Source organism: Mycteria americana, chromosome 14, assembly GCF_035582795.1.
Source record: "Mycteria americana isolate JAX WOST 10 ecotype Jacksonville Zoo and Gardens chromosome 14, USCA_MyAme_1.0, whole genome shotgun sequence".
Classification (NCBI taxonomy): domain Eukaryota; kingdom Metazoa; phylum Chordata; class Aves; order Ciconiiformes; family Ciconiidae; genus Mycteria; species Mycteria americana.
The window spans coordinates 18,504,938-18,528,778 of record NC_134378.1 but is presented as its reverse complement, the minus strand read 5'-3'; the positions used below and the strand labels follow the sequence as shown (position 1 = coordinate 18,528,778).

The following is a 23,841-nucleotide window of genomic DNA, read 5'->3' as shown; positions in this document are numbered from 1 at the left end:
TGGGGGAGCAGGGCTGAGCCACACAAGGGGCTTGGCAGGTCAGGCGAACTGCTGGGTCCTGCTGTGCTTATGCAGGAAGGTCTGGCTGAAGAGGCATCCTGGAAGCAGAGTGCAGAGGATGGTGCTTGGGTCTGTGCTGCCTCAGGACAGAGCTCTGGCGCTCTGTGGTTAATGTGCAGCATATTGTGAGACTGGTGCGTGGCCTCCAGTGGGTGCAGATGTGCAGGAATTGCCCACACCAGAGGAGCGGCTGCTGCCTGGATGTCTGTTGACAGATGGAGAGCAAGCTCTCCCAAGGCATCCCAAGCTCTCCTTCCTCTTCCATTTACCTGCACAAATCCTTTTCCGAGTCAGAGAGTGACCCCTTGAACTACAGCCATGTGCTCCTGGGGAAATGAAAGACAGCATGTGGGCAGCAAAGCAGGAGGCATCCTGTTCCCAAAGGGAAGAAAGAAATTAAATTAATCTATTTTGCTTGAACAACATTTAAAAAGGAAGGAATTCTCGACTCTGAGTATTAGACAGGATCCCAGTTCTTTGAAAATCACTAACAATTATGGAGCTGCCTGATCAGACTGATGTGAACAAGACATATCAAAGGAGACAGTTTCTATGCAAAATTGGAGATCAGAGGGAGAAAGAAACACGGTTTCACAACATGAAAGGAGGCAATTCCTGCAAATTAAAATACTCAGAAGTTAAAAGTAAAGAGAAGTGCTGTGAATGGCGTGGGTTGTGCTTCCAAGCTGCGTGCTCAGAGAGGGGAGCTGGAGCCAAGAGCCTGTTGTGCTTACCAGGCTGATGTCTGTCTGCCTGTGACAACCTTGGAGCTTTCTGTAGCCTGGCCATCCCAGGGAGCATAAGGGCTCCTCTGTAGCAGCCTAGCCCTGGAGATGGCCCAGCTAACAGGGCAGGGAGAGCTTCACACAGCGTCTTCAAGTGGTGCTGCCGCATGGTCCCCTGCAGTATGAATGCAGAGCTGGAGGGTACCCACATGCTGCTGCTGCTGCAAGTCACCAGCTCCCTCCCGGTTCTCCCTTGGTTTACCAGTGCTTTGCCCAGGAACAGGTAGCACAAGGGACAGGATGGACACATCCTGTGAAAGCATAAACAAGCAAGCCTGAGAAGTAGCTTTCTCCTCAACCCTCTGGGGTTCAGCAGCTACCCTGGTCCTCCACTGTGGCCCTGGTGTGGACACAGAGGGAGATGGGGCTGGTGATGGACCTGGTGTGTGAAGTTCAGCTCCAGCTGCTGTAGGAAGGGCTGAGGATGCAGGACATGGGATGCTGCCTGGGCCAGGGAGGTAAAGTTCAGGACTTTCTTATGAGAAATACCCTGCCAGGCCCTGTTTGTGTGGGAGTGCTCCATTTGTGGCATCAAGGCCTGATGGAGCTGTGATCATGGCTTTTTTTGTTGTTGGTATTGGTAGTGATGTTTGCTGTCTCTGAGCTGGACATATAATCTCCCCTAGACCTGAGGGGTATTTTCATCAGAGTGAATGGGGAGCATGCCTTGCTGCCTTCCTGAATGTGGATGGAGGTGATCATCTGTACTGGCCAAGCAGGGGTAGGAAGGCTGGGCAGCTTGGGGAGAGCTTGGATTGGCTATTAATACATCAAGATCAAGGTCACAGCCTGGGGACCTGCTGGTGAACATGCCTGGTCTCAGCTCCATTTGTGTGCAGAAGTTTTCCCGGATCACCAGTGTTACTGGTTCAGCTGTGCTCTCTGCTGGGGAAGGGGCTGTGATGGGGCCACCCCAGGAGGCAAGGCTACTCTCCAGCTTGGAGCTTGTTTGTAGGGAGCTGTTCATTCCCTGTCTCTGCTGCCCTGACAGCCTTTGCTCTGTGGCCCAGCCTGAAAAGTGAAGGATGACCCCCTTCTTCCTCCTCCCATGCTCCTGCCTTCCCAGACCTCGCTGGGGTTTGTGCCTGGGGCTGCCCAAGTGGGTGATTTTTCTTCTCACTCATGGCAGCTATCAGCTGCGGCTCCCCATTCCCTGCCAAAAGCATAGTCCCAGTTCCCAGAGGTGGGTACCTTCCTGGGGCATAGAGAGGAATAAAACAAATACGGTCAGGTCTGCTCTGTGACAGCAGGAGCAGATCAAAGGACATTATTTGCATAACGAAGGAGTACTAATTGGGAGGGAAAGTAATTTGATTTCCTAGTGTCTAAGAGGGAATAAAATATGAGAGAACTGCACAAACTCACAGGGTAGCTGGGAGTGCTTTGCAACACACCCGTCCCTTGCTCTGTGCTGGGGCCAGGGCAGCACCTTTTGGTAGTGATAGCATATGTGCTGCTTGACACTATAAGACTAAGTCAGGGTGGACTAAAGGCCTCTTTGTTCCAGGATCTTGTCTTGACAGTGGCCAAAGTGGATGCTTATGGAGGAGGAGGAACAGCACATACAGCATGTGTGATGCTCCTCTTAATACCCTCCCAGCCAGCAACCAGTTTCAGCTTGGGGATTTCTTCAGCTGTGGGTGGTTTCCGTGGGTTTAGTCAACTTCAGGGTCTGTCTTCCATGAACTCATCCAGACTTACTGTAAACCTCTGCAAAGGGAAAGGAAAAAGGGTTGCTATTGCTATCTGATGGATCAAAAATGGCAGATGCAAGATAGTAGGAAGGTAAGGCCAGAGTCTGGGATTTGTAAGGGGCAGAGGTGGTGCCTGGAGCTAACCCCAGCCCATGGAGCCAGGCTGAGCATGTGCTATGCCCCTGGAGGAGTCGGTGTTTTCTACACACAGAGCACAGACCTGAGGCTGGCACTGAGCTCCTGCACTTGGAGGAAGCACATCCAAAATGGAAGTTGACTCAACAGTTTTACCTGGGCTCCCTTGGCATGGCAGGACCAGCTGCAAGAGCAGGCTTCAAATGACTTATCTCTAGAAACCTCATCTGGTCTGGGGCTCCTGGGGCATCAGGAGAAATAGCGCAGCTGCTGAGGACTGTTTTGCAGACAGCAGGACACAGAGCCATCAAATGCCATTGTCGGGGTGCAGGGGAGGCAGGTTTGACCTGCTGCTGTGTGAGGCTGGCAGGGAAGGCAGCTGGAGCTGCAGTGGGGCAGAGGGTCCTCCCTGCTCAGCCCCCCAGCAGGAGCAGGGCCTTGTCCTGCCCCAGGGCTGGCAGCAGCTGTGGAAGGCAATGCACTGGGTGCCCCTGGGCAGAGGAAGGCAGGAGCTGGTGGTGCTGCCTGGGAGCGTTTTTGCTAACTCCCCCTGTGCCCACTTCCAGGTCAGGACAGCCAGCTGCCGTGCATGCACGTGGGCTAGCCAAGGAGCAGTCTGTCTGCAGGATGGGGCCTGTGCTGCAAATCCTGTTGCAGCCCCACTGCTGTCCTGTCACCTCAAGAAGAAACTGTGGGCTAAGATCTTGCAGGCTGCTTCGTGCTGGCACCTGAGGCTCACCCTCTGTGTGGGTACCCCAGTGCAGATCACTCCGAAATGCCTGAATTGAGTAGAGTCTAGTACCAAAGGAAGAGACCGGGAGCTGCAGAAGAAGGTTGGATGAGACCCAGCCAACTGCCTGGGAACTGCAGGAGCTTCACCTTGTAACAGGAGATGCTAAAATTAGCTGTGTTTTGGCCTCCCTTCCTGAGCTCCCTGGGGTCTGCTTAACAGCTGTCTGCCACACACAGGCATGAGCCTAAATCCATCCAGTACATGCTGCCTCCTGCAAGACAACTCTGTTGGTTGCACAGAGTGGGTGTTGCAGTCCAGAGCTTGCTTCTGGGCTGTCTGGGGAGCATGCAGAGCCTGGAGTGAGGGACATGCTAGGAAATGTGCATCCTTTCATCAGAGCATCACTCCTCACTTGGTGCATTTTGCTCTCCTTATTTCTCTGTGTAGCACCAAGTCCAGATTAGAGATGATTTGGCTGTACAGACAGCAACTTGGGGTCGAGCCCTGACTCTAGCACAAAGCTGGCTGAATGCAGAAGTGATTATTGTGAAGAGAAATTGTTTAATCTCCATGCTGGAAGCAGAGAAAAACACTTTGTTTAACATACAGCCAGAACACTTGCAGGCAGCCTGATCTTATTTTTTCCTTGATAGAAAGTGCTCAAAATGCATGTGCACATCTGGAAGCTGCTGGGGCAGCAAGTAGTTGGGAGCTGGCGCTTGCCTTGCCTGTGTGTCCTCAGTGAGAACACCCCTTCCGTGCTGCGCTCTTGGTCATGGTGCAAGCTCTGAGCCCTCAGCCCTGTACATCTGAGCACCTGCTACACCCTCTCTACATCCAGTCTGCATGTGCGAAGCCCCTAAGGGAACCTATGCCCCCTTAATTTAATGCTTTACTCCCCAAGACACCACATTTAACTGCTTGGTGCCAGGGGCTGGGGTGCCTTGTGCAATGAGTTTTGCTGGCCAGACACCCCAAAAGATGTTTCCATAGTTTTGTTAGAGCAATTCCACCACAGCCAGGTTAGTTCCCTCAGGCTTGTCCTGCAGGGCATGAGGGCTCTGCAGTCAGTCTCCTCTGGGTCGGGTTTGGCTTTCTACCAAGTCAGAATGTTCCTGAGATTGCAAGAAACTCAATTCTGCTCCAGTAATTTTTAAGCTACTCTGGTTTATTTTCTTCCCTGATGTTTCTGGGGTGCATCAGCCACTACATGTGTTGGTCAAGATGAAAGCTGTAAATTGTATTGTTTATAAAATCTCAGCAGCCCCCTGCCCCCACAGCAACCAGGTCCCTGAGGTGAGAGTGCCGCACTCTGGCATCAGTCCAGGGCATGTGGCTTTGCATGACAAAGCAGTCCTCTCAGGGTCCTTTATATCCTGCAGGGCTGAAATGACCATGTGCTGTCCTGGAGCTAGCCGGATCTGCACAGAAAGGTGCTCTAAGCATGGGCACAGAGTTGTCCTTTGGGCTTAGTCTGAGCTGGAGGTGCAGGCTGCAGCCCCACAGCTGGTCTGGAGAGCAGCTGGAGGCTCCTACCTGCACCAGGGAAGGGGTGAAGGCTGCCATGAGGAGGGGCAGTCAAATTTAGCAAGTGTTGGCTTTTTCTGCTGCCCGTTTTACCCCTCTGGAGGCCTGGAGCCTGGCTGTAATTCTGTCCCTGAGGAAGTGACAAGTCCTGTTGGCTTGCTTGTGGATTCAGCACAGGGCCTCTTTACTCTTGGATGTGTCTGGAGTTTGCCTGTCGACATTTATTTTAGCTAAACGTGTTTGGAGTGAGTGGCATAGTAAGCGTGTTGCCTCGCTACGATTCAAGGTGACAAGTGGTCTGGAGCCATTAGCCTTCTGTGTGCAGGCAGATGGCACCTCCCAGGATCGCTGAAAGTGGCCCCAGAGGCTCTGGGTCCTGTGAGGAAGGTGGTGACGGATGCTAGGACAGGTCTGCATTAGTATTTCAAAGGTGTTCTGCAGAGCCCAGGACCTGCAAAGCCCTGTCCATCCAAGCCAAGGCACTTGGGGCTGAGCTGCTGTTCTCCAGGCCAGCCTCGAGGACCGCTCTGCGTGGCAGCGCGCTGCAGTGGGGGCAGCTGAGCGGGGCTGATCTCTGCTCGCGGCCGCAGCGGGAAAGGGCCTGGCAGAGAAACGGCTCCGTGACCTCGCTGGCTCCCGGGGGCAGCTCCAGGTGCCTTTCGGGGCCAGCAGGCCCCCTCTGCGCTGCTGATCCTGGCTCCCTGCTGGGCGCAGCAGAGATGGGATTAACCTCCCTGGCCTGTGGAGTCAAGGGCTGGCTGATGTCCCTGGCAGGTCTCCAGGACGGCTCAGGGTGCGGAACGGGGACAGCCCAGGCGGGGCCCATGGAGCCAGAGGATGGCTGGCAGCCGGGGTCTGTGTCCCCTCCTGCACCCAGCCCCGCGGGTGCTGGACCAGCTGGGTGTCCCGCAGCCTCAGTGCAGGCTGTGGGGGAGGATTGCTCTGGAAGTGAGGGTCTTTGTCCCCCTTTCCTCTGGCTCATTAATTTTTATGTAAAATTGTTGGTTTCCTCTGGTTCTGCGGGGTGAGCTGTCCAGGGGAGGAACTGAGCTCTTTACCTTGTTTTACATGTCTAATTATCTCTCTGGATATGAGTTCAGGCTTCCTGGTTATGGGAGGTGGGTTATACAGTACATGATGGATGTTTAGATTTTATTTATCCTATCTTTTATGGCTAAGGCACGTGCCAGAAAACTAAATAAGTCGTGCGTGCTGTACGTGCTGTGGGCAGTGCTATGCTTGGAGAGCAGGGACTAATATCAGAGCAGGAGTGGGAGCCAGTGTTCCTAGGCTTGTCTCCAGAGGAAGGAGGTGATCAAGTTAAACTGGAATTCAAGACCTTTGTTCTTCAGATTGAAAGAGAGGGCAAGGGAAGGGTGGAAAAGGGATAAGGGTGAGGGAAGGGTGGAAGAGAGGGTGCTGGAAAGTTGGACTCCTAGATTCCTGATATCCTATAGGTGACCTTGAGCAGGCTGCATTGCATCTCTGCAGACTAGAAGTCAAGGCACAAGGTGGGGTTAATGTTCCCCACCTGCCTGTTGGTGCTCATCTGTTAATGAGATGCTGTGAGCAGGTGGGGAAGGGCAGAGCCTTCATCACCTTCAGCGTTGCTGCCTTCCGCCTAAGGGCAGTATGCCATGATCCTGCTGCCTCTGAGCTGAAGGTGCCTTGCTGCAGTGCTCCTCGTGCTGCTTGATTTCCCCTTGCACTAGAGTGGAAAGCGGTGGTCCCAAACATGGGGCTCAAGCCTGGGACTCAGCAGCCTGGATCTGCCACCCCGCAGCCCTGTTGCTCCAGCGCTTGGGACTGCCCAGCAGCCGGAGGCAGCCCCATAGGCCAGGAGCCTCCTGTGCTGGCATTGGAAAACTGAGAGCAGCAACCTGCCTGGCTTGCCCAGGGCATGGCTTAAAATGGAGAAACAAAACCCAGCTCTGGGTGGGCACGGATCCTGCCTTCCCATTGGACTCTGGCACTAATGGAGTTTTGCAATGTTCAGGTAAATACTGAAACATGAGGAGTATAGCTGTTTGTCTGATAGGGATGAATTAGTAGGTGAATTATGCAATTGAGTGAATGCATCTGGAGAGAAGCAGCATGAGATGCAGAGCCTGATGCAAACTTTTAGTGGTTAGCCTCCCTCTTTAATGATCACTGGGCTGGCACCCGTGGGGTGACAGCACTGAGATGGCTGGGAAGGGGGTTGTGGCATAGTCCTTGAGGCACTTGCTCTGTCTGCATGCATGCAGTCCTGATGCAGGTTATACTGTATACAGGGCAAGTGCAGGCAAATAACTCTGATGGGCTCAGGTAGGTGTGGGTGAGTTTTGGATCTCCTAACCCTTTGCCTCTGAGGTGCCTAGGCAAGAGCAAGTGGTTCTTGGAGCGTGGGATGTTTGTGCAAGGTCAACAGGTTCTGCCTGTGGTGATGATAGGTGCTGCAGGGTGCATGTGCAGGAGTGGGTGCTGCTGTGGACACTGGGCATGGACTCTCAGCTGGTTGCTGCCAGGCTGGGCACAGAAGGAGCCCTACCTGTTGCCAGGGGCAGGTGCTGCTTTTTGTGATTCTCAGACTTTGGCACCTCCAGCACCCCTAGCAGGGCTTCTCTGCTGCAGCTGGGAGAGGGGTGCTTGGAGACCCTGGTGCCATGTACTTTCCCCTCTCTGATCCCTTCCTTCTCAGCTTTCTGATCAGAAGCTTCCCAAGGAACATGCCAGGGTGCCCGAGAGGGGATGTGCAGTGCAGGTGCTGGTGTGGGGGTGATCTGCCTTGGCTTGTACCTGGTGAAAGAGTTGTGTGATGGCAGACAGGGGGAGGAGGCAGGACAGACCCTTTCAAGGAAATGCAGCAATAGTATTTCTTAAACAGTTGTTTGCAAGGCAGGGAGCCAGTGTTGCTGTGGTGTAATCTGGACGTGCCTGCCAGGGATGCACTGTAACTTCACTGGAGACAGCAAAGCATAAATAAGTCGACTCGAACTAGCTTGTTGCTGAAGACCGATGAGGGGGATTCTCATGTTATCAGCAGAGCTGCAGCTCTGAGAAGATGGCCAGGGAGAATGAAAAGCAACCATGGTAACTGCTCATTTTCTTCAGTGAACACCCTTTCCAGGACATCAGAAGTGAACTGGGCTGGGGGGAGCATGTGCATCCTAGCTGCTCGCAGCAGCACTGCTTATCTCCACTGTCTTGTCTCCTGCCTGAGTCCAGGCTGGTCTGGTGCAGAAGCGCCCTGGCTGCCTGGCTTGCCTGCAAGCTGTGGGCTTGTGGTCTCCTGACAGGGGAAGAGGAAGGCACCAGGAACTGGAGCTCCTCATCCTCCATCTGGATGGTTTCAGCTCCATTTCTGCCCGCTGTGACGTGGGAACAGAGGCTGCTCCTGACTTTGCGTGTACCTCTGGTGTTTGGGAATGTAAAGGGTCTAGCCTCAGATGCTGACAACTAGTAGTAAGCCTGGCTCTGGGTTATTCGTGACATGGGTATAGCCAAGACCAGCCTGTGAGATTGTCTTTGCAGCATATGGGTGGATCCACTGCAGAACAGAAGAGTTTCTGGACCAGAGTGTGGTACCTCCGGTCCTCAGCTGGTGGCACAGCAGCCCTAAGAGGTGTGTGAGGCAGAGCAGAGCTGCTGGATGCAGCAGTGAGCTGTGAAATGCTCTCTCCTGGCCCCTTCAGTTTGGGCTGGTCTTGTGCCCTGGAGTCATCTCTGAAGGAAAACCTACCTTTTAACTGTAGTCATTGCTGGGGGATCTTGTCTGTTATAAATTACCAGCTTCTCTGCTAGCCTTGTCAGCTCTTGGCTCTGGCAGTATCTTGCAGCAGGGAGTTTCCCAGTTGCTTTGATCTTTCTTACGAGCAGCTCAGGGCTCTTCTCCCTGTCCTGCACCTCATCCCACCAGAGAGGTGACTGGTGCCAGTGCTTGACTTCCAGAGCAGGGATGCTCTGAGTCTGGTGCTAGAAGTGGAACTGGGTAGCCTGTCCTCACAGGTCTTTGGTCACGCCATCTCCTTTCTCAGAGGTGTCTGTAGGTAGGTAGGATTAGGCTTCCCCTCCTTCCTCCCTTCTGCTGTCTCTGTAGATCTCAGCCCCTTTGCTCCTGGCCCCATTCTCATGTCCTGGGTCCTGCTTTTGTCAAATTGAACATGATGTCAAATTAAAGCCATCACAGGGACAGTTGGAGTGAAGCACCCAGTTTAATGAGGCAGCGTTGAAAATCAATAACTTAATTGCAGACATTTGATGGACTTTTATCCAATATATAGTCCTCCTGCCCTGCTACGTGTAGAGCATGAGGACGGGGTGCTGTGTCTGGCTCTGGGCAAGTGAAAGCTTTGCGTCTGCCTCTGCCCAGCCTCTTCCATGGCTGTCGTCCCTTTGCCAGGTCTGCTGCAGAGACGTGGTGCTGCAGCGTGGGTCAGACCCTGGCTGGGAGGTCCCTCTACGGGCTGGAGGTGACCATGTTGCTCGGTGCTGACAGGAAAGGGGCAGCTGTGGAGATAACATCTCGTCCCCAGCTCCTTCCCAGATGGCCCAGCAGAAGTCTGCTGGGAGAAGAGCTCCCAGCTGTTCAGACCAGTGATCTCCTGGAGAGCAGGTCCTGCCTAGACAGCAGCCCTGAGGTGGCCCAACGTCTGCTCTCTCCTGCCACTCTGCAGGATAAAAGGGGCATTTGAAGCAGTGTCTGGAGTCCTGGCTCTCAGTCTTTTGAGGGGAAGCAATGCTGCATTTGCAACCAACTGTTCTTGTTTCCATCAGTATGTGCGGCTGATCGGTGTTGGCCCCTGCTCTCCTGTTCTGCCAGCCCTTGCCTGTGAGGTTTGCATTGCTCTTCTCACCTCCCTGACTTTTTGTTTTCCTCCTTGTCCCTGCTGCAGGCACCTCTGTGATGCAGGTGATGGCATCTGATGCTGATGACCCCACGTACGGGAGCAGTGCCCGAGTAGTCTACAGCGTGCTGGAGGGCGAGCAGCACTTTACTGTGGACAGTAAAACAGGTGAGCAGCACCCAGCTGGGCTAGGGCAGTCTGTGTGGGGTGTCAGGAGACCAGACCGTGGCCATGCGTCCTGTTCAGTGCACGGCTGTGTGCCAGCAGGCCTGCACCTCCGTGCTGGGTGTTGGTGCTGGGGTACCCGTGCCACAGGCATTACTGGGTGTTGGAGAGGAAGCTTGACAGCCCTGCAGGCTGCAGCCTGGCTCCGTACAGTGCCTGCAGCAGGAGCACCATGGAGCAAGACCTGCAGCTGCCAGCCCAGGGTGCCCTGCCTGCATCTGCACCAACCAGAGCTCCTCTGTGCTCTACGCCCAGAGCAGGAGTGCACCCGCAGGCACATAAAATCTCAGTGTGAAAGGTTTAAGTACTACCAGAGGGGCCTTACCAAAGGCTGCATTGTTATCACCAGGGCCTTGATTAAAGGTAACACTTTAAATTAAGGATCGGTTTATAAATGTTCTATTAATATTTAATGAAAGAACAGTAGAAGCTGCTCCATTCCTTAATAACTTATAATAGAGCCTGTTGTAAAATGCCGCTGTAATAAATCCCTAGCAGATGATGCTCTGACATACTGGTTAGAGTAGACCATAACCAGGAGATGTTGGGGTATATATTCTCCTTGCCTCCCAGGAGTGTGACTCTCATTACCCTTAATGGGAGCCTTGCAAGCTTTCTAAGGAGGGAAGACACTCAAATGCTAATAAGAAGTATTTAAGGCACAAAGCATGCAGTAAAGTACCCACAGTTTAATGAAAAATTGTCAAAGGACAAGCACGCTGGGTAGCTGCAGCTCTTGTTGGAAAGCTGGACAGCAAAGTGTGTGTGTGTGTCCCCCCTATTGCTGAACTGCAGTGACACAGGCTGAGATCAACCCCTGGAGTGAAGTGCCAAGTCTCTGTCAGGCTGACCTGTGTCTGTGCCAACAGATGTTTCCTAAGGCTGTTTTTATGTAAGTCAGAGCAAAATCTGTTTGGAGGCTCTGGTGTAAGGCAAGTGTAAGGAAGGTACGTGTGCCTGAGCCCCTGCATCTGCGTGAAACCATGCGCCTGCTGAAAACCAATCTGGTGCACATGGGCAAGCCAGGCACAGCCCTGTCTGCGCCAGCAGCCCTGGCTGCCATGGGAGGAAAGCTCAAATTTGGTAGCTCCTAAGCACATCTGACAGCAGAGCTGGGGTATGTGGTGGAGAATGACATTGTCTGGACAGAGGCTGGTGTGGTGGCGAGAGTCCCCACAACAAGCTTGGGGCTGCACCCGCTCCTGGCCCAGAAGCTGCTGCACCTGGGCTTTCTTCTCTCCCAGATTTGCTTTGTTTTACTGGCGGGGGGGGGGGGGGGGGGAGGGGGGGGATGAACAGTGGGCTAAACAGTGAAAATTCAGGTGTATGTGAGATCCTGTTAGCCTGAGACAGCTTTGTGTGAGTGGAAGCCTGGCTGCTAGAATGAAGAGGGACCACTGGGAGCAAAATGCACAAGCCGGGACATGCAGAGGCTCAGTTTCCTGCAACAACATTAATGCTCTGTATTAAGGCATAAACTAAAATGTGCCCTGTGGGACTGTGGTGAGAATTAATGTCAGTCTGGGAATCCTAGCTTCTTGATTCCTTGACTTTTTGTGTCTTAATTCTCAAGCTGGTTGTTTCATACACTGGGGGGGTTGATTTACTGTTCTACTTGCTTGTGATTCATAAAAGCAAAACTGCTGACAATCTGCAGAAGAGTCATCAGCCCCGCTTGAGCATGTCTGTTTCCAGAATATCTGACCACTAAAGCAGGTACTGGGGCTGACTCTCTCATGATGTCTGAGCTGCGAATAGCCTTTCGTAGCTGCCTCGCCTGGGCTCCAGGAATGCCATGTGCATCTCTGCCCATCGGCCGCTTAAGGTGCAGCTGCGGTCTGTCCTGCGCTGCCTGCATGTCCTGCTGTCAGCGCTAGCCCACGTGGACACGCTGCTGGGGGCAGCAGGTACAGGACTGGCGGTGCCGAGGGGGGACGTTGTTTCATTGTGTCTCTTTGGTACTGGCCAGGAGCCAGTACGTCCACCCAAGTAAATCTCATCCCGTTCCTGCTCTGCACTTGAATAGGTTTTTAGTGTTCCGCATGGGAATCTTGGCCTGACTGCCCTGGGTGGCCTGGCTTCTGTCCTGAGTGTAGGATTTAATTATCCATAGCAGCAGCATAACTCTCAGAGCCACCATTGTTATTAATGGCCATAAAAAGAACCATAAAAACCTGGCATGTTACATTTCTTATAATATATGGTAATGAAGAACAATTTGTTTTCCCCTTTTGGTTTTGACCTCCTTCTCCGCCTTTTCTTGCAGGTCCATACATGCACGTGCTCCCTTGCATACCACCTAAGCCCGTGACTCCTTCCAGCGCAGGTTCTCTCTTCTTTCCTTGCCTTTACAACCAGCTCTTTTGCGCTGTCCTCCATAGCATAGGTGCTGAATGTACAAATGTGGTTTGCACACTTGAGTACAGGATACGGACCGTGTGTAGGTTGCTTAGTTTGTCTCCTGTTCTTGGATGTTACTAGCTGTAGTATTCAGCTGGGATTTCCGATTTGATGGACGTTTCAAAGGCAGACCCAAACCATCTGGATGCCATGCTATGTCAAGTCCTACCACTCAATAAGCCACATAGTCTCAGACATCTTTTTGGAGGGGGACAAGCAACTAAATGGCCCCACTGGAATAGTGGGCACTGCAGCGTGGCATTTGCTGGTGTCCACAAAGCTGTGGAGAATGATTCCAGTTTCCACAGTGTTGAATGATGGTGAAGAAAAAGCACAGCTGATGCATATGAGCTTTCCTTTCATATATACCAGCCACTGCCTCTCATGCTTTGATAACTAAGTTTCAGACACTGAAACAGTCTGTGGGTTTGTGTACGCTAAATCAGGTCCCAGAACAACGTACCCTGCACGTGTTGAAGGTCTAGGCTGGCTTGTTTGGTGTATGAGTGGGAAGCTTTGTATGCCCAGACTTTGGAGGCATGATTTTCTGTGCTAGCTATGAGAATACCCACTAGGCTCCTTGCAAGAGCCTGCGAGCGTTAGTCATTTAGGCTTTGTGCTGCCTTCCTCGTTTGTTCTCAGTTTGCAGATAGGGAGCAGGTCTTTGTCTGCTCTTTGTAACAGGTGAGCTGCATTGCACTGTTTCATGGCTGCCCTGTTCCTGCTGGAGGAGGCTGTGCTTTTACAGTAGTCAGCACGTATGTGTGCTTTGCTGCTTCTGCCAGGAAACAGCCACTTCTGCCGTCGGTGGTGGGTGTTGGCTCCCTGAGTGAGTGTGCTCCAGTCTGACTGCAGAGAGCCCCTCTCTCGCTCTGCCACAGGCTGCCAACAGGTTGTGGGGCAGGCTCGCGATGGCAGGGGCCATAAGCCCCAGCTTTGCCCAGCAGGACACGGGTTGGGAGGTTTAGTGCTAGTTCCTCTTCTCGCTCCGGGAAGCCTGTCCTCACCAAGATCCTTCTAACTTAGTTTTCAGATGCTGAGATGGGCACAGAGAGAGTATGTGGCTCCCAGTGCATTTATGTGAGAGGAGAAATCAGAGTGCGTTCCGATTTGCTTTGAAAAATTTTCATGTTGCTTTATATCACCCCGCACTCCCTGTACCTCTGCAGATTATTCACCTTTATAGGGGCAAAGTTCTTCTTCAGCAGGCAGCTGTGCCTGCCTGCTCATGTCTGTTCCCATGTTCTTTGCAATGCCCTTTATCATCTCTGGCCAGCATGGCTGGAGACTCGCTGCTGCCTGCAATCCCTGCCCACAGCCTCAGGAGGAAACCTGAAAATACTCGACACCCAGAATGGGGGCACAACCTGGTGCTCTTGGCTCCAGCAGTCTTGTTCATCCCTTTGCAGGGATATTGACTGCTACAGAACAATCACAGCAGGTAACATCGTAGGCCTCATGATATTTGGTGCTTTCCTAGAAGCCCAGCTTGTCAGTTTGGGAGAGTGCATGGGAATCTTGCTTTTTACTGAAAGGAAGAGGTTGTTCTTAAAAATCTGTCATTCTGCTGTATGCAGGGAAAAGGCAAAGGACTCAGAAGGCTAATTGAAATGCAGTCTGGCATTTATGATGACTTAAAACAGCTCCTGAGTTCTAGAGCCTGTCTCCTGATTTGGAGACTTAGCTGGTGAGGGCTTAGAGGTACTTGTGCCAGGGAGAGCAGGACAAGAAATACTGGCCTGCTGGGATGAAGTTTGTGGTTATTTATGTGCAGTCATTAGTTGTTTCATCCTTACCTGTCAGCCTTGCCCTATTTGGAGACTGACCACAGCCCTAGTCCCAGGGTAGTAAGGGTAAACTGGGAGACGAGTTGTTGCTGGGATCATGCTGCATGCTGATTTGGGCTGATGAACTGTTGGATTTGTGTGATGTGGTGGTGGGAGGCAGAATGTGTTTCTCTGCTGCTCTTGCCAGTTTGTTAAAAATGCTCCTTGGTGCCTGGAAACACAGATATCAGTATGTGCGTGTTTGTGTGCGCTCATGGGTTTATGCAGTTCTGTGTCCCATCCCAGAAGCTTATTCACCAGAGCTGTGCATGGGGACAAGGGACTCTGAGTATGAGTGATGAGAGTCTGCGGAGAAGCCACGCTTATTTAAGGTGCTCTTATTAGCAAGACTGAATGTTAACAGTCCTTTTCAGAGACTGGTGCAGGAACTTCAGTTGGTTTGGGACCAAATTGTATGTTTGGTCATCTTGAGGAAATTGGGGTACATCAACTAATGTGCAGTGGGAATTAATATTAAATGATGAGGGATTTAGCTGCTAAAAGAAGAGACAAAGGAGGGGTAAGTGTGCTGGCCCATCTGTTGGAGCTCACTGCGGATGCCTCCCTCCAGGGTACTGCTGCCTCTGTGCTGGCATGGGCAAAGCTGATTCCAGCCAGGAACAAGCGCCCTGCTAGGTGCTCCTCTCTGAGCAGTGGCAGTAGCTCTGTCTCTGCGGGTGCTGCCTTAGGAGCTATGGGGCACACTGATTTGAAAAGGACTTGGCCACCCGCTATGAAAGGTACCCTATTAGAAACCCACAGGCTGCAGCATCCCTCAGCCACAATAGTTGTGTGACTCTGCACCCTTCTGATTAACTTTGCTGCTTAGCTTGGTTATGCTGATGCAACCATAATGTTTCCATTTCTGGATCTCGGCTCTGTTCCTTATTTGCTGAAGAGCCATGAACCTCCTGAACCTTGTGCCTAGTACCTCGCTCCTGTACCTAGTACCGCCTGTAGCTTCTGCCTCCCAGATTGTCCTGAGCTGAAGGACAGGAAGGGGGGCTGTGCATGTAGGGCAGATGAAGTGCTGGTTCTTGGGGCTAAGAACCCATCTGCAGTGGACTGACCTCCTCCAGGATGTATGCCTCAAGAAGCACTTGTGTCTTGGCAGATATATTGGTATTTCTATGTCCCTGCAGGCAGGTGTGGGCACAGGTGAGGAATCTGCAGTCTATTTGGCAGGTGCCTTGCTGCCCCTGGGCTGAAGCAGAGATCTGTTTGCTTTAACTGACCAAGCTGCTGGGAGGACTGGGTCTGTTTTATCCAGCTACCTAATAGGAGGGGATAGAGAAGACAGAGCCAGACTCTTCTCAGGCATGCACAGTAAAAACACAAATGGCAGGAAGAGAGAACTTGGCACCATGAAGGTGGCATGTTCATCCTTGGAGATGCTGAAAACCTGACTGGACATGGCCCTGAGTAATCTCATCTGCCTCTGAAGACTGCCTGCTTTGAGCTGTAGTTGGACCAGGAACCTCCTGGGGATAATTCCACATACATTACTCCGCACCTTTCTGTCTTTGCACTTTGTGGCAGGGAGCGTGTTGCTCCTGACTGCCCTCAGCTGGAAGGTGCCTTGTCCAGAGGGTCTCGGAGGATGTGGACATCTGAGCCAGAAGTGACTGAGAGCAGAGCGAAGCCCGTAATGATGGGATTCCTGGAAGACAGTTACCTACTGAGTGCTTTGTCCTGCTTTGTTTTTTATCACCCAAAGAGTGTCTGCTGTTTGAGCGGATTTGACGGTATTTATGTGATCCTGTAAGTGTCCCCTTGCCTGGTAATTATACTGATTAATCTGGATCATGCTGGAAAGCCACATGTGCCTTGTACCAGAGGGTATGTCACCATGCGTCTGTATTATTCAACTATAACAGATGCTGACAAGAACTAGGGAGATGAGTCTGAGCTGGAGGTTGTTCTTGCTTTGTTAGCAGTGTCTGGGAAGGACAAAGTTTGGCAGTTTTTCTGGCTGGAAAGAAGGTGAATCTTGGGAGATTATAGGGAGGACTTTCCCGTGTTCTACACACAGCAGCGGAGGTCCCTGCCTCTTCTGTCTCTGTGCCCTGAGAACAGGTCTGCCACCATCACTTGCTGCTGCTTTTGCAGAGTCCCTGGGGGTCACGTTTTGGGAGCAGAGGCTCTTCTGGCTCTAGGAGATGGGACTGTACAAGTTGCTGCTGGTGGGTGTTTATGGCAGCACTCATAGTTCCATATTCAAGGAACTGGTGTGGAGTACGTTTGGAGAATCTGATTTGTCAAGGCTGCTAGCAAATGGTAAGTGGTACCTCAGCCTAAAAGACAAAAGCAGCCTGACACTTGGGGTAGTAGCCTGGTGTGGCCCATGCAACTTTAGGGGAAACAGCTCTCTCAGTGACAATCCTGCTGGGGCTCTTGAAGGCCTGGGGCATGGGGCAGTTTATCTGCATCAGACCCCCACTTTTCCAGGATGGACTAGACAGCATCTTGGCAGGAGGTGGTTTCTGCTTACAGTCTGCACGCCTGTCAAGGACAAGGATTTTGTCTGTCCCATGCCACTAGAAGAACCGGAGCTGGCTGGGGCCGTTTGTCTGCCCTGCTCTGCACATGCCAAATGGCCCGGACTTGCTCCCCGCTGGGACAGGTGACCTTGGAGGTGTTCTGAGAAGTGCCTGAGCACTTTCCTCCCATCTTGCATGGTATATTATGAGCTATATCATTACGAGCAGCTCAGTTAAGTCATTACGGCCTTGGTGAATGCATGAGCTTTTTCCCTCTTATCCCAATTCATCACTATTGTGCTGACATGAATCATTTTCATTATAAAATGCTTCAGACCCTGTTAATTAACAGAATTGCTTAAATTTCAATGAGATAGTGCTTGCCCAGAAATAATGGTTTTGTATTCATAGTGGAGTGGCAGGAGAGGCCTATAAGCATGACTGGCTGAGGCTGGTCCCCTGCAGTCCTGGGGAAATGGTGCTTGTGCAAGGCCAGTCCTGCCTGCTCTCAGACGGGAGGTTGCAGTTCTTGCATGCTAGAGGTGCGTTCATCGCTCCCTTGTCGGTACTCCCTCAGCCCCTTTGGATGAGGTGGGGTGGGACTCCTGGTCAAATGGCTTCTTCTGAACAGACTCAGGCTGAGCGAGGGAGCCAGTGCAGACCCTGAGCCCCATCACAGGGTAAATGTCTGCTGTCTTCCTGTGGAGGGATTGGGATGCTCCCTAGTAGAAATTCTGCAGTGCTCTGTGCTGCCTTTGACCTGCATGCTGGCCAGGAGTGTGGACCTCTGATCGAGCGATAGTAGAGCTGAGAGTTACCTGAGTGTGTAAACAGACAGGTGCTAAAAGTGCTCGAGAGATGGTGGGTGAGACAGAGCCTTCCCTCGATTCATAGGGTTGAAGGCAGTGGGAGTCCAGGTAATTACAGAACCGAAATGACAGAGGGACAAGGGAAGCTGGGTGAAATTGTGCCTATCCATGAGAGCTGGGGAGCTGCAAGGACCTGAAAGAGTGGTTATGTCTTTATAATAAACCCTAACAATGATCATCATTGGAATAATTGCTAGTTTCAGAAAGCAAGGAGAGATAAATGTCTCCAGAACAGTGTTGCCAGCTCCTGCTGCACCTGTAATGTCATGCATGGGGGGGCTGGGGGGGAAATGTCATCCTCCCATCTCAGTGGCATTTCTGACTGCCTTTGGGCCACAGCACCAGTGGCTCCTTGGTGTGACCCGTCCACCCATGGCCTTTGTCAGGAGGTGCACAACCAGTGTCAACTGGTGTCACGCCAGAGATGAACGGGGAAACTGGCAACCTGCTGGCTGGGGAGGGCTGATACGTGGAAGCCTCGGGGTATGTCCCTGAAGCCACGTCTTGTCTCCTTGCAGCCTGCTGGCACCCAGCTCTCCCCTCCACTGTGCTCAGGTTGTGCTGAAGGCTTCCCAGAAGTGTCTGCCTTGAGCCAGGTGGCTTGGATGGCTGTGATGCTCTGCCATTGCTCGCTTTGTTGCATGTCAGCAAATGTCTTGCAAGTTGCTGAGAGCAACTGGATGATTCTCTGCTGTTTGCTTGGCAAGGGAGGAGCTCCTTGTTCCCTCCCGGTTGGAGCCCCTCGCGGGAGACCCGCACTGCACAGCCAGGCGATCCCCTGCCAGCATCTTTCCTAACACCAGCCAGGATTACTGGTGGAACAAAGCAAAGATGGGGTTTGCAGCTCACAGTAGGAGGAGGTAAAGCTAATAGTTAAACAGAAAAGCCTGGAAGAGAGAGCAATTACAAAAGCAGAAAACAATGTCTAAATCTGTGGGAATGTTAAGAAACTGAGCTGGAGGGGATTTTAAGCTGATTCCAAGCTGTTCTGGGGTGTTGCTGGTATAGCAGGACTGGGAACGTGCTGCTAATGACCTTGCATCCATGTATGGCTCATGTGTGCCCCTGGTGCCACCTCAGGGCACAGTCATTTCTTTCTTTCATTCTCAAAGTATTTCTTCTCTGCTTTGTTTCCGTGTAAATGAAACACTCCTGGGTGACATAGGAAGTCATAACTTCTGCCATTCACAGTGTTTTCTGGGTTTTACTACTCTTTGTTTCTTGTTTTACATTCCTTTGTATTTTAGTCCTGGTCATTTCCCCTAAGTCCAGATGACTACTGAAGACCTATAAACGCGTTTTTTTAAGAGACTTCATTTCATAAAAAGTACTAACTTACCATACATTTTGTTAAGCTTTACGGTCTCTAGTGCATTCTCAGCCCCTGACACAGAGCATGTATGTCATCTCTGGTCTCCTTAACTTAGAGGGACACTTGAAAATGAGGGGTTTTGTGCAGACAGACTTTTGGAAATACACGGCCCCCCCTCATTCTTCAAATCAAATAGGGGGGCCCTCCAGGCATGCTTGGGCCACGAGGCACCTGTGAAATGGAGCTTGGGCTTGGAGCACTGATGTTCTGTTGGGAATGCTGCGGCAAGCCTGGCTCCTGCTTGAGCAGATAAGGACGAGTGGGCTGTTGCAGGTTTGTGCCAAAGGGGTTTTGTGACTCAGCCTGGGCTTTTACACAGCCTTTCTGTGCAAACCTTGAGGCTGGCCTCAGTGCAGCCCCCACATCCGGGCGAGTCCTTGCTCCTGTGCCTCTGACCCCCACCAATCCTCCACCGGGTTCCTGGCTTCCCTGGAGAGAAGTACAAATCTCCTCTGAGCCAGAGTTTAACCCTGTCAGAGCTACTGGCAGCCCGCAGTAGAAACAGCAGTCGGGAACCTTTCATGCAACACGCCTGCAAATCATCTGCAGAGGCTTGCTGGAATCAGGTTGGGCCTGCGGCCATTCCTGGGCTCCGGGGAGATTTTCAGGATGTTTCCGCCTGGCTGACAATGCCCTGGGCTTGTTCTTCTCTCCAGAGACCTCTTCCCCCCGCAATTGGCTTTTGCTTACGTGATCTCTGTGAAGGCTGCAAAAGGGTTTGCCCCCCTTTGCACCGGGGCCCAGCAGATGTTGTTTGTTGTTGCCAGCAACGTACTCCTATGGCAAAGGCAGCCAACAGCACTAGAGCTGTGTTAGGAAGAGCATCACCACCACTTGAGGGAGGTAACCTGTCCCTTCTACTCAGCACTGGTGAGATGACGCGAGTGCTGTATCTGGTTCTGGGTTGCCAAATATAAGAGACATGGGCATAGCAGAGTGAGTCCAGGGAAGGGCCATGAAGATTGGTGAAGTATTGGAGCATCTGCCATATGCAGAGAGGCTAGGAGATCTAGCTGATCCTGTCTAGAGCTGGGGCTTGGATGAGGTAATCTCCAGTGGTCCCTTCCAGCCCCACCCCGTCTGTGACTCTGCGGATGCTCTGTGACCTGCCTGTGCTCAAGCTGTCCTGCCGGTTTCCAGGTGTAATCCGGACAGCCGTGGCTGACCTGGACCGTGAGACACAGGACCAGTATGAGGTGGTGATCCGTGCAACGGACATGGCAGGACAGCTGGGTGGCCTGTCTGGATCCACCACAGTCACCATCGTAGTCACCGATGTCAATGACAACCCACCACGCTTCCCTCAGAGTAAGTCCTGACAGTAGCGGGGGGTGAGCACTGGCCCTTGTCCTGGTCCTGGCCCTTTGTGGGTGGTGAGACAGAAGCTCAGCTCGCAGCACAGCCTGGCACGTCTGCAGGGTGAGCCAGCCCAGCTGCTCGTGCTGCTTGCAGGGTGGCAGCACCAAGGTACCGTAGCTCGCACAGCTCCTTGCCTGGGTCTGAATGTGTCCCTGCCTGGCACTGTGGTGGAGGGCCAGCTGCCTTGGCTGAGCCTGTCCAGGGCCCTGGACAAGACCCCTGTTGCCGGTGCTAGTCCTGGGAGTGAGGAGGGCTGACCCCTCTCTGAGTAGTGCTGGGAGAGAAGGCAGCCTGGTTTGTCACGCTGCTGTCTCCTGGGAGCTTGGGCAAGGGACTCAGCTGCTGGCCTGGCCCCTCCTGGCTGCTTCGTCAGAGCTTGGCACGCTCTGCCCCAACGTGAGGCACAGTGACGCTGCCCAGCTCACAGACAGCAGCCTTGTCACAGGACAGCTCTGTTTTCCAAGTCACTGCTAGTGGCCTGTGGCTCATGCTTGCGTCTTCTCTGGGACCCTCCCCAAACGAGGAGGGTGGGTGATCCTGCTGCAAAGAGTGGGCTGTGCAATCTCTGCAGTGCACACCAGCTGCGGAGTGGCTGGCAGACCGGAAAGGCTGCTGCAGCTAGAGGAGGCTCAGCTCTTTAGCTGCATCTCCTAGAAATTAGAAATGGTAAAGTTTGCAAAGAATCAGAGAACACTAATTGCAGGGCTGCGTCCATACAGAGAAACCAGCCCTTACTTGACCCAGCACCTTGAAACGACAGTGTTCTCCAATTATCTTCCTTCAGCCCTTGTTTTTGGCTGGGGTATGTGTTTCTCCTGGTAGGGCATTCTGGACTGTAGACACTGGTAGAGTTTGGGCAGCCCTTGTAGTCCAAGGGTGCCCCCAGGGAGGTATGTGAAGGGCCCTATCAGGCTGGAGGGGGTTCAAAGGCAGAAGCAGTGACCCTAGTACCTTTTTCTCCTCCAGAGATGTATCAGTTCAGCATTGTTGAAACTGCTCCTGTGGGCACTGCCATCGGGAGGGTGAAGGCAGAGGACTCTGACGTCGGGGAGAACACGGACATGACGTATCAGGTGAAGGATGAGGAAGGGGTGGAGATGTTCAAAGTCACCACGGACAGCAATACTCAAGAGGCTGTCATCACGGTACAGAAGGTGAGAGATGAGGAAAGCTGGTTGGGTAGGGAGGGCACAGATCTCTAGGGGGGCCCTTTCCTTTGGGGACTCCTGCTGCTGCATTTGAGTTGAAATAAATGCTCCTCTGACCGCCGCTCTAGCAGTAGCAGTTGCATTTTTGTGCCTGCAGGTGCAGGGAGACACCTGCCTCTGTTCTGGCTGGATGGCAAAACGCAGACCTGTGTCTGGGAGGAAAGGCTGAGAAGGAGCAGCAGCACAGTGCCTGCTGGAGCCTGCACAGGGCGGCCCCCTGGGTGGCGGTGAAGAAGTGAGCCGTGCATAGGTGAAGCCATGCACAGGGCTATGGAGACGAGTGCTTACAGCTGTTATTGATAGCACCTGTTAGGGGAGAAGTATGCCCACCTAATTCCTATACCTCACCAACAGCACTTTGACTGTATCTGCTTTTGGTGGCAAAAACAATCAAGCAAACACTTGATACCGGCAAGAAAGAATGATTGTTTGCCAAGGCCACTGCATTCAGATCACCTCCCCTGTAGAAATAATAGCAGGGTGATTAATGATCAAAGCCTGCTCACTTGCAGCGCAGTGTGCTGTCTTCCCAGTGAATCCCGGCTGCCCGCAGCCTGGACGCCCTGTTGGGGGCCCTGCCGGGAGTGGGCCGGAGGCTTCCTCTTCCTCCTGCCCCCCTTGGTGTGGGCACTGCTGGCGGGAGGGCAGAGCATGAGCTCCCAGCCTCCCGCAGAGGTGCTGCCTGGGGAGCAGGTGGCTTTAGTGCTGCCCCGATGTCTCCGGTGAAGGAAGGGGCAGCAGGGGGTACAGCTAACCCTCTCCTGTTGTCCCAGCCTCTCGACTACGAGTCGAAAAAAGTGCACACTGTCGTGGTGGAGGCCCTCAACAAGTTCGTGGACCCGCGGTTCGTGGACCTGGGCACCTTCCGGGACCAGACCATTGTGCGGGTCTCGGTGCTGGACGTCGATGAGCCACCCGAGTTCCGGCCCCCCTCCAACCTGATGGAGGTCCAGGAGGATGCGCACGTCGGCTCTGTTGTGGGGGTGGTCACTGCCCTTGACCCGGACACAGCAAACCATCCCGTCCGGTAAAGCAGCTGCCTAAACCTTGCATCATCTTCCTTCCAACAGTGGGCGTGGGGTCACCTGCAAGGGACACGTGTGGTCTGGGGGTCTCTTGGCCATGGCTGGGGCAGAGGGGAGGAGGTGACGGCAGAGGAGGAAGGGCAGTGCAGGTGAAGGTGACAAAGTGCTGCATGCGTCGCCAAGCGCGTTTGTCCTATGGGACAGGCAGCTGGCAGGTGAGTGGCAGCCTGTGCACAAGCAACAGGCAAGCAAGAGCAGCCATCTCACAGGCGACAGACACATCATTGGCAAGCGATGGGTTTGTGAGTGGCAAGGGGGTGTCAGGGAAAGTGGCTAGGTGATGCTTGCATGTCTTTGCTGCTGACAGTGAGGCATCTGCAATGGTGCCTGACACAAGCCAGGTGAGTGGCCAAAAATGACGGGAGGGCAGTGATGAAGGAGGACAAATGAGGTGAGGCTTGCGAGGTGTGGAGCCACAGCTTGGCTGTGTGTGCGTGCGTGTGCGCACAGGGATCAAAGATCAGGGGAGTTTATATTTGGGCAGGGAACATAATCCAGGCAGCAGCTTATCTGCACAGGACATTTCCTATTTCCATTTAATTTGTGGCTAAAGAGATTGTTACCTTGTTAAATTGTTATTACCTAAGGCACACAGCAGCCTTCTGGCTCTGCCAACTGGCCTGAGTCACAAGCAGTTCGGTTGGAAAGCTGGTGTTCAGAAAACATCCTCAATGTGTGGAAAATTTCCTTGAAATGTGTGTTCTCATGCCAGGTGACGGCAGGGCTGCAGGCACCTTGTGCACAGCTGCTCACTTCAAATGAGCAGCGGTGGCTTTGCGTTTGAGAGCTCTGTAGGGAGCCTGTCCCAGGCAGCAATAAACTGGGATGCAGCAGGGACAGGGACGTGGGATGGAGGAGGATATGGCCAGGGAGGGCTCAGTTACAGTACTGATTCCATTCGATGATGTCTCTGCACGGCTGCTTGGAGTGCTGAGCTCCAGCGTTGTGCAGCCACGGGGAATGCACTGGTTCAAGGTGGGGTGAGGGCTATCTCCAGATCTTCATGGAAATGAAGACTGAGATGTTTAGAAAGCTCAGAGAAGAATTTACACATGGAAAGCTGCCATCTACAGATGCCTGGCAGCTAGCGGAGAGTATTGTGTCACAGAGCTGGATGCTGAAAGTTGTCTTTGGGGCGAATGTGAATGAAATCACCTTTGGCATGCCAGGAACTAGAACTATGTATGTGAGCGTTGCACCACTTGCACTAGTCAGTGCTGTCTGTTGGACATGTTCTCAAAATACCTCTGCTCACCT

The 23,841-nt window shown here is 52.8% G+C and overlaps 1 protein-coding gene across 4 annotated transcripts in view; it reads left to right on the top strand.

Moving 5' to 3' along the window:
* CDH22 (cadherin 22) overlaps positions 1-23,841 on the top strand; it is an 86,925-nt gene that overhangs the window by 35,071 nt on the left and 28,013 nt on the right. For all 4 annotated transcript variants that reach the window (XM_075517336.1, XM_075517334.1, XM_075517338.1 and 1 more), the window contains exons 4-7: positions 9,809-9,928; positions 20,073-20,240; positions 21,258-21,445; positions 22,273-22,526. In XM_075517336.1, the coding sequence (XP_075373451.1) occupies positions 9,809-9,928; positions 20,073-20,240; positions 21,258-21,445; positions 22,273-22,526 (730 nt within the window). The remainder of the gene's footprint in view (positions 1-9,808; positions 9,929-20,072; positions 20,241-21,257; positions 21,446-22,272; positions 22,527-23,841) is intronic.